The 11,492-nt window shown below is 43.1% G+C and overlaps 2 protein-coding genes across 4 annotated transcripts in view; one reads left to right on the forward strand and one right to left on the reverse strand.

Annotated features, from left to right (window-relative positions):
* homer2 (homer scaffold protein 2) overlaps window positions 1-4,385 on the reverse strand; it is a 59,453-nt gene extending 55,068 nt beyond the window's left edge. Inside the window, exon 1 of one of the 2 annotated variants that reach the window (XM_058387463.1) lies at window positions 4,097-4,385. In XM_058387463.1, coding sequence (XP_058243446.1) covers window positions 4,097-4,098 — 2 coding nt within the window. In that variant the 5' untranslated portion in view covers window positions 4,099-4,385. Of the gene's footprint in view, window positions 1-3,379; window positions 3,616-4,096 lie in introns of those variants that run through there. The other variant, XM_058387462.1, reaches the window with a different exon arrangement.
* Window positions 4,386-4,489: 104 nt separating this feature from the next.
* Window positions 4,490-11,492, forward strand: part of LOC131351838 (RNA guanine-N7 methyltransferase activating subunit-like) — a 9,715-nt gene continuing 2,712 nt past the window's right edge. The window contains exons 1-2 of one of the 2 annotated variants that reach the window (XM_058387465.1): window positions 4,490-4,643; window positions 5,270-5,407. In XM_058387465.1, the coding sequence (XP_058243448.1) occupies window positions 5,274-5,407 (134 nt within the window). In that variant the 5' untranslated portion in view covers window positions 4,490-4,643; window positions 5,270-5,273. Of the gene's footprint in view, window positions 4,644-5,266; window positions 5,408-11,492 lie in introns of both variants that reach the window. The other variant, XM_058387464.1, reaches the window with a different exon arrangement.

An 11,492-nucleotide genomic window follows, 5' to 3' on the forward strand; every position in this document is an offset into this window, starting at 1 on the left:
ATATAGCAGTGTTAAACACTACACTGAGTGATATAGCAGTGTTAAACACTACACTGAGTGATATAGCAGTGTTAAACACTACACTGAGTGTGATAGCAGTGTTAAACACTACACTGAGTGTGATATAGCAGTGTTAAACACTACACTGAGTGTGATATAGCAGTGTTAAACACTACACTGAGTGTGATATAGCAGTGTTAAACACTACACTGAGTGTGATATAGCAGTGTTAAACACTACACTGAGTGTGATATAGCAGTGTTAAACACTACACTGAGTGTGATATAGCAGTGTTAAACACCACACTGAGTGTGATATAGCAGTGTTAAACACCACACTGAGTGTGATATAGCAGTGTTAAACACTACACTGTGTGATATAGCAGTGTTAAACACCACACTGTGTGATATAGCAGTGTTAAACACCACACTGAGTGTGATATAGCAGTGTTAAACACCACACTGAGTGTGATATAGCAGTGTTAAACACCACACTGAGTGTGATATAGCAGTGTTAAACACCACACTGAGTGTGATATAGCAGTGTTAAACACCACACTGAGTGTGATATAGCAGTGTTAAACACCACACTGAGTGTGATATAGCAGTGTTAAACACCACACTGAGTGTGATATAGCAGTGTTAAACACCACACTGAGTGTGATATAGCAGTGTTAAACACTACACTGAGTGTGATATAGCAGTGTTAAACACTACACTGAGTGTGATATAGCAGTGTTAAACACTACACTGTGTGATATAGCAGTGTTAAACACTACACTGAGTGTGATATAGCAGTGTTAAACACCACACTGTGTGATATAGCAGTGTTAAACACTACACTGTGTGATATAGCAGTGTTAAACACTACACTGAGTGATATAGCAGTGTTAAACACTACACTGAGTGTGATATAGCAGTGTTAAACACTACACTGAGTGTGATATAGCAGTGTTAAACACTACACTGAGTGTGATATAGCAGTGTTAAACACTACACTGAGTGTGATATAGCAGTGTTAAACACCACACTGAGTGTGATATAGCAGTGTTAAACACCACACTGTGTGATATAGCAGTGTTAAACACCACACTGAGTGTGATATAGCAGTGTTAAACACCACACTGTGTGATATAGCAGTGTTAAACACCACACTGAGTGATATAGCAGTGTTAAACACCACACTGAGTGTGATATAGCAGTGTTAAACACCACACTGTGTGATATAGCAGTGTTAAACACTACACTGTGTGATATAGCAGTGTTAAACACTACACTGAGTGATATAGCAGTGTTAAACACCACACTGAGTGTGATATAGCAGTGTTAAACACCACACTGTGTGATATAGCAGTGTTAAACACTACACTGAGTGTGATATAGCAGTGTTAAACACCACACTGTGTGATATAGCAGTGTTAAACACTACACTGTGTGATATAGCAGTGTTAAACACTACACTGAGTGATATAGCAGTGTTAAACACTACACTGAGTGTGATATAGCAGTGTTAAACACTACACTGAGTGTGATATAGCAGTGTTAAACACTACACTGAGTGTGATATAGCAGTGTTAAACACTACACTGAGTGTGATATAGCAGTGTTAAACACTACACTGAGTGTGATATAGCAGTGTTAAACACTACACTGAGTGTGATATAGCAGTGTTAAACACTACACTGAGTGTGATATAGCAGTGTTAAACACTACACTGAGTGTGATATAGCAGTGTTAAACACTACACTGAGTGTGATATAGCAGTGTTAAACACTACACTGAGTGTGATATAGCAGTGTTAAACACTACACTGAGTGTGATATAGCAGTGTTAAACACTACACTGAGTGTGATATAGCAGTGTTAAACACCACACTGTGTGATATAGCAGTGTTAAACACTACACTGTGTGATATAGCAGTGTTAAACACCACACTGAGTGTGATATAGCAGTGTTAAACACCACACTGAGTGTGATATAGCAGTGTTAAACACCACACTGAGTGTGATATAGCAGTGTTAAACACCACACTGAGTGTGATATAGCAGTGTTAAACACTACACTGAGTGTGATATAGCAGTGTTAAACACTACACTGAGTGTGATATAGCAGTGTTAAACACTACACTGAGTGTGATATAGCAGTGTTAAACACTACACTGAGTGTGATATAGCAGTGTTAAACACTACACTGAGTGTGATATAGCAGTGTTAAACACTACACTGAGTGTGATATAGCAGTGTTAAACACTACACTGAGTGTGATATAGCAGTGTTAAACACCACACTGAGTGTGATATAGCAGTGTTAAACACTACACTGAGTGTGATATAGCAGTGTTAAACACTACACTGAGTGTGATATAGCAGTGTTAAACACTACACTGAGTGTGATATAGCAGTGTTAAACACTACACTGAGTGTGATATAGCAGTGTTAAACACTACACTGAGTGTGATATAGCAGTGTTAAACACTACACTGAGTGTGATATAGCAGTGTTAAACACTACACTGAGTGTGATATAGCAGTGTTAAACACTACACTGAGTGTGATATAGCAGTGTTAAACACTACACTGAGTGTGATATAGCAGTGTTAAACACTACACTGAGTGTGATATAGCAGTGTTAAACACCACACTGAGTGTGATATAGCAGTGTTAAACACCACACTGAGTGTGATATAGCAGTGTTAAACACTACACTGAGTGTGATATAGCAGTGTTAAACACTACACTGAGTGATATAGCAGTGTTTATTAGAACACAGGTGGGTTAGACGTTAGGTGTTAAATGAAAAGGGTTTATTTACAGAAGCTGTGTGAAAACAGAAACCAATAAACAAACACCAGAAGCAGGAGAGTGTTAATTCGCATAGTTGGAAAGTGTAGAAGTGACCATGTTAAGTGTCATGCTGGACACTCTGACCGCAGTACGTGTGTGTGTGTTAATTAGAATAAAAATGACCAGACTAGACTGAGTGTTAATCCTAAAAAAAAAAACACAGCTCAGACTCGTGTCCTACAGTGAGATCAGACGCGAAATTGTACAGGTGTTAAGTCTAACTCCAGTTAGTCTGATTAAAGACTGGACAAACATCTGGACTGTGTTGAGTCTAACAGAAGTTTGTGCAGTAGGCGGTGTTCAGATTATTAAATGTCTGATACAGAGCTGTGGAGTCTAATACAAGTAAGTTAGGGTGTGTTAAGTCTGATACCAGCAGTGTGTGTGTGTGTGTGTGTTAAGTGAATTAAAGATTTAATAAAAGCAGGTTAGTTTAAATCTGCAGCTCAGTGTGTTGAACTCCAGTCTAATAAAAGCAGGTCAGAGTGTTAAGAGTCCGAGGCAGCAGTGTGTGTGTGTGTGTGTGTGCGTGTACTCACCCCATGGCCGAGGATCCGCGTCGGAAAACTGAGCTCTATGAGGGTGAAGTGTGTGTGTGTGTGTGTGCGAGAATGTATAAAGTGTGTGTGTGTGTGTGTGTGTGTGTGTGTGTTAGCTCAGCTCTGACTCCATTTCAGGCCCCGAGACTGAAATCCGATCGTCATGAACCGAAGCACTTTCTGATCCTCACACCGCGCAAATGAGTGCGAGTGTGTGTGTGTGCGCGCGTGTGTGTTGCTCGGATCAAACTCCAGGCGCGCGCCCCCGCGTGCGCACACACACACATTCACGCAACTCCCTGACACACACACCGAATCTAGTTTAAATCGCAATGGTGAAATATTAAAATTAGACTTAAATTCGGGTTTAATGTAAACAGAGCGCGCGCAGGGGGATCAGATCCAAGTGTGAGCGCGCGCCTCGGCTCTCTACGAGCAGCAGCAGCGACATGGAGCGGATCCACCTGCTCAAACACAACACACTTCACTCTACAGCTCAGACGCTAAACTCGATACCGAAAATGACCGAATGATGTTTTATTGATGTTTTATGGATGCCCCCCCCACACAATGTAAAAAAACGTCAAATGCTTGTGTGTGTGTGTGTGTGTGTGTGTAAATGTAAAAATAATTTAACGTAAAATAAAAATACACGAAAGTCGGAAAACATGCACGCGCACTTTAACTGGGAATAAATTTCACATTTTTTGTACTTACATGACTGTTGCCTTTTCCCGTTCACACTTGTAGATGAAATATTTATATATATATATATTTATATATATAAAAATATAAAAAGAAAAGAAAAATAATAATGATTAAAAAACTTGGCTCGTGTCTCTGGAGTCTCGCGCACTGAAACACAAATTAATTAAATTGAACTGAATTGAATTTCTTCTTGAACAGGTTCATTTAACGGCTAGATCGAAGCTTCACGCTGTCCTCGCGCACACCGACATAGTTCCGGTGTAAGTTAGTGACCATTCAGCAGTAAAGCGGAGAGGAACGCGCGGAGAGCCGGACCTGACTCCAGCTTTCTCTCAGGGAACACCAGAGACCGGAACGTGTTGCAGACCGGAACCTTGCAGCGGCCGAGTGGAGGAGCGGAATAAAGGGTGCACGCGTGCGTCTATGGTGTCCGGGCGGAAAACCCGAACAAGCTAGCTGTGCTAACTTTATCTTTGATCAAATAAGTAAATAAATAAATTAAAAAAAAAAAGAATTAAAATTTCCCACATTTAATAAAGACAAGTGTTTAATCCGGGTGAGTATCAGCTACATCACTCAAACGTGCTAGCATTAGTCGCGTTTAGGTAACGATAGTGAGAGTGCTAGTGACGGTAGGGGTTGTGTTCTTCACTGTGTCGGTGTTTCGGGAGTGTGATGGTGTTTACTGTGTCGGTGTTTCGGGAGTGTGATGGTGTTTACTGTGTCGGTGTTTCGGGAGTGTGATGGTGTTTACTGTGTCGGTGTTTCGGGAGTGTGATGGTGTTTACTGTGTCGGTGTTTCGGGAGTGTGATGGTGTTTACTGTGTCGGTGTTTCGGGAGTGTGATGGTGTTTACTGTGTCGGTGTTTCGGGAGTGTGATGGTTGTAATGGTGTCTAACTTCATGTAAAAGTGTTTGGATTTTTATAGTGTTCTATGTATTTGATAGCTTAGTCTATGTAGTGTCATTGAATGGTGTTTACTGGTGTGTTAATTGTGTTTACTCGAGATCTCTGGTTTGTTAATGGTGTTTACTGGAGATTTCTGGTGTGTTAATGGTGTTTACTGGTGTGTTAACGGTGTATAATGGTGTTACTGGTGTTAAATGGTGTTTATTAGTGCTTGGTTGTATTTGTTGGTCGTTTATGGTGTTTAACACTATTTGGTGTGTGTGTGTCAGCAGCAGCATGGCAGAAACTCAGCGGTATGAGGAACAGTTTGCGCAGCGTTTCTCGGCAGAGGATGAAGAGTTTCAGAGATATCTTCAGCAGCCGGAGGTTCAGCCGCCTGTGGTGGAGGCATGGAGGAGCAGAGACGCTCGGTATTTACACTGATTAAACACTGGTCAAACACTGACTGCACACTGACTGCACACTGATTAAACACTGACTTCACACTGACTACACACTGACTACACACTGACTACACACTGACTTCACACTGACTACACACTGACTACACACTGACTACACACTGGTTAATCACTGACTACACACTGACTACACACTGACTACACACTGACTACACACTGACTTCACACTGACTACACACTGACTTCACACTGACTTCACACTGACTTCACACTGACTACACACTGACTTCACACTGACTACACACTGACTTCACACTGACTACACACTGACTACACACTGACTACACACTGACTTCACACTGACTACACACTGACTACACACTGGTTAATCACTGACTACACACTGACTACACACTGACTTCACACTGACTACACACTGACTACACACTGACTACACACTGACTACACACTGACTTCACACTGACTACACACTGACTACACACTGACTACACACTGGTTAATCACTGACTACACACTGACTACACACTGACTTCACACTGACTTCACACTGACTACACACTGACTACACACTGACTACACACTGACTACACACTGACTACACACTGACTTCACACTGACTACACACTGACTACACACTGACTACACACTGACTACACACTGACTACACACTGACTTCACACTGACTACACACTGACTACACACTGGTTAATCACTGACTACACACTGACTACACACTGACTACACACTGACTACACACTGGTTAATCACTGACTACACACTGACTACACACTGACTTCACACTGACTTCACACTGACTACACACTGACTACACACTGACTACACACTGACTACACACTGACTACACACTGACTACACACTGACTACACACTGACTTCACACTGACTACACACTGACTTCACACTGACTACACACTGACTTCACACTGACTACACACTGACTACACACTGACTTCACACTGACTACACACTGACTACACACTGACTTCACACTGACTTCACACTGACTACACACTGACTACACACTGACTACACACTGACTACACACTGGTTAATCACTGACTACACACTGACTACACACTGACTACACACTGACTTCACACTGACTACACACTGACTTCACACTGACTTCACACTGACTACACACTGACTACACACTGACTACACACTGACTACACACTGACTACACACTGACTTCACACTGACTACACACTGACTTCACACTGACTACACACTGACTTCACACTGACTTCACACTGACTACACACTGACTTCACACTGACTTCACACTGACTACACACTGACTACACACTGACTACACACTGACTTCACACTGACTACACACTGACTACACACTGACTTCACACTGACTTCACACTGACTACACACTGACTACACACTGACTACACACTGACTTCACACTGACTACACACTGACTACACACTGACTTCACACTGACTACACACTGACTACACACTGGTTAAACACTGACTTCACACTGACTTCACACTGACTACACACTGACTTCACACTGACTACACACTGACTACACACTGACTACACACTGACTACACACTGACTACACACTGACTTCACACTGACTACACACTGACTACACACTGACTTCACACTGACTACACACTGACTTCACACTGACTACACACTGACTTCACACTGACTACACACTGACTTCACACTGACTTCACACTGACTACACACTGGTTAAACACTGACTTCACACTGACTACACACTGACTACACACTGACTACACACTGACTACACACTGACTTCACACTGACTACACACTGACTACACACTGACTACACACTGACTACACACTGACTACACACTGACTTCACACTGACTACACACTGACTACACACTGACTACACACTGACTACACACTGACTTCACACTGACTACACACTGACTTCACACTGACTTCACACTGACTACACACTGACTTCACACTGACTACACACTGACTTCACACTGACTTCACACTGACTACACACTGACTACACACTGACTTCACACTGACTTCACACTGACTACACACTGACTTCACACTGACTACACACTGACTTCACACTGACTACACACTGACTACACACTGACTTCACACTGACTACACACTGACTACACACTGACTTCACACTGACTTCACACTGACTACACACTGACTACACACTGACTTCACACTGACTACACACTGACTACACACTGACTTCACACTGACTACACACTGGTTAATCACTGACTTCACACTGACTACACACTGACTTCACACTGACTACACACTGACTTCACACTGACTACACACTGACTACACACTGACTACACACTGACTTCACACTGACTACACACTGGTTAATCACTGACTACACACTGACTACACACTGACTACACACTGACTTCACACTGACTACACACTGACTACACACTGACTTCACACTGACTTCACACTGACTACACACTGACTTCACACTGACTTCACACTGACTTCACACTGACTACACACTGACTACACACTGACTACACACTGACTACACACTGACTACACACTGACTACACACTGACTTCACACTGACTACACACTGACTACACACTGACTTCACACTGACTACACACTGACTACACACTGACTTCACACTGACTTCACACTGACTACACACTGACTACACACTGACTTCACACTGACTACACACTGACTTCACACTGACTTCACACTGACTTCACACTGACTACACACTGACTACACACTGACTTCACACTGACTACACACTGACTTCACACTGACTACACACTGACTTCACACTGACTACACACTGACTTCACACTGACTTCACACTGACTTCACACTGACTACACACTGACTTCACACTGACTTCACACTGACTTCACACTGACTTCACACTGACTTCACACTGACTACACACTGACTACACACTGACTACACACTGGTTAAACACTGACTTCACACTGACTACACACTGACTACACACTGGTTAAACACTGACTACACACTGACTACACACTGACTACACACTGACTACACACTGGTTAAACACTGACTTCACACTGACTACACACTGACTACACACTGACTACACACTGACTTCACACTGACTTCACACTGACTTCACACTGACTTCACACTGACTTCACACTGGTTAAACACTGACTTCACACTGACTACACACTGACTTCACACTGACTTCACACTGACTACACACTGACTACACACTGACTACACACTGACTACACACTGACTACACACTGACTACACACTGACTACACACTGGTTAAACACTGACTTCACACTGACTACACACTGACTTCACACTGACTACACACTGACTTCACACTGACTTCACACTGACTTCACACTGACTTCACACTGACTACACACTGACTTCACACTGACTACACACTGACTACACACTGACTTCACACTGACTACACACTGACTACACACTGACTACACACTGACTACACACTGACTTCACACTGACTACACACTGACTACACACTGACTACACACTGACTACACACTGACTTCACACTGACTTCACACTGACTACACACTGACTACACACTGACTTCACACTGACTTCACACTGACTTCACACTGACTACACACTGACTTCACACTGACTACACACTGACTTCACACTGACTTCACACTGACTACACACTGACTTCACACTGACTACACACTGACTTCACACTGACTACACACTGGTTAAACACTGACTACACACTGACTACACACTGACTTCACACTGACTACACACTGACTACACACTGACTACACACTGACTACACACTGACTTCACACTGACTACACACTGACTTCACACTGACTACACACTGACTACACACTGACTACACACTGACTACACACTGGTTAAACACTGACTTCACACTGACTACACACTGACTACACACTGACTACACACTGACTACACACTGACTACACACTGACTACACACTGACTTCACACTGACTACACACTGACTACACACTGACTACACACTGACTTCACACTGACTACACACTGACTTCACACTGACTTCACACTGACTACACACTGACTTCACACTGACTACACACTGACTACACACTGACTTCACACTGACTACACACTGACTACACACTGACTACACACTGACTACACACTGGTTAAACACTGACTACACACTGACTACACACTGACTTCACACTGACTACACACTGACTACACACTGACTTCACACTGACTTCACACTGACTACACACTGACTACACACTGACTACACACTGACTACACACTGACTTCACACTGACTACACACTGACTACACACTGACTACACACTGACTACACACTGACTACACACTGACTACACACTGACTTCACACTGACTACACACTGACTACACACTGACTTCACACTGACTTCACACTGACTACACACTGACTACACACTGACTACACACTGGTTAAACACTGACTTCACACTGACTACACACTGACTACACACTGACTACACACTGACTACACACTGACTTCACACTGACTACACACTGACTACACACTGACTTCACACTGACTTCACACTGACTTCACACTGACTACACACTGACTACACACTGACTTCACACTGACTACACACTGACTACACACTGACTACACACTGACTTCACACTGACTTCACACTGACTACACACTGACTACACACTGACTTCACACTGACTACACACTGACTTCACACTGACTACACACTGACTTCACACTGACTACACACTGACTTCACACTGACTACACACTGACTACACACTGACTACACACTGACTACACACTGACTACACACTGACTTCACACTGACTTCACACTGACTTCACACTGACTTCACACTGACTACACACTGACTTCACACTGACTTCACACTGACTTCACACTGACTACATACTGGTTAATCACTGACTACACACTGACTACACACTGACTACACACTGACTTCACACTGACTACACACTGACTACACACTGACTACACACTGACTACACACTGACTTCACACTGACTACACACTGACTACACACTGGTTAAACACTGACTTCACACTGACTACACACTGACTTCACACTGACTTCACACTGACTACACACTGACTACACACTGGTTAAACACTGACTTCACACTGACTTCACACTGACTTCACACTGACTTCACACTGACTACACACTGACTACACACTGACTTCACACTGACTTCACACTGACTACACACTGACTACACACTGACTACACACTGACTTCACACTGACTTCACACTGACTACACACTGACTACACACTGACTACATACTGGTTAAACACTGACTACACACTGACTTCACACTGACTACATACTGGTTAATCACTGACTACACACTGACTACACGCTGACTACACGCTGACTTCACGCTGACTTCACACTGACTTCACACTGACTACACACTGACTACACACTGACTACACACTGACTACACACTGACTACACACTGACTACACACTGACTTCACACTGACTTCACACTGACTACACACTGACTACACACTGACTACACACTGACTACACACTGGTTAAACACTGACTACACACTGGTTAAACACTGACTACACACTGACTACACACTGACTACACACTGACTACACACTGGTTAAACACTGACTACACACTGACTTCACACTGACTACACACTGACTTCACACTGACTACACACTGACTACACACTGACTACACACTGGTTAAACACTGACTACACACTGGTTAAACACTGACTACACACTGACTACACACTGACTTCACACTGACTTCACACTGACTACACACTGACTTCACACTGACTTCACACTGACTACACACTGACTTCACACTGACTACACACTGACTTCACACTGACTTCACACTGACTTCACACTGACTTCACACTGACTTCACACTGACTACACACTGACTACACACTGACTACACACTGACTACACACTGGTTAAACACTGACTACACACTGACTACACACTGACTACACACTGA

The sequence above is a fragment of the Hemibagrus wyckioides genome, linkage group LG04, assembly GCF_019097595.1.
Source record: "Hemibagrus wyckioides isolate EC202008001 linkage group LG04, SWU_Hwy_1.0, whole genome shotgun sequence".
Classification (NCBI taxonomy): domain Eukaryota; kingdom Metazoa; phylum Chordata; class Actinopteri; order Siluriformes; family Bagridae; genus Hemibagrus; species Hemibagrus wyckioides.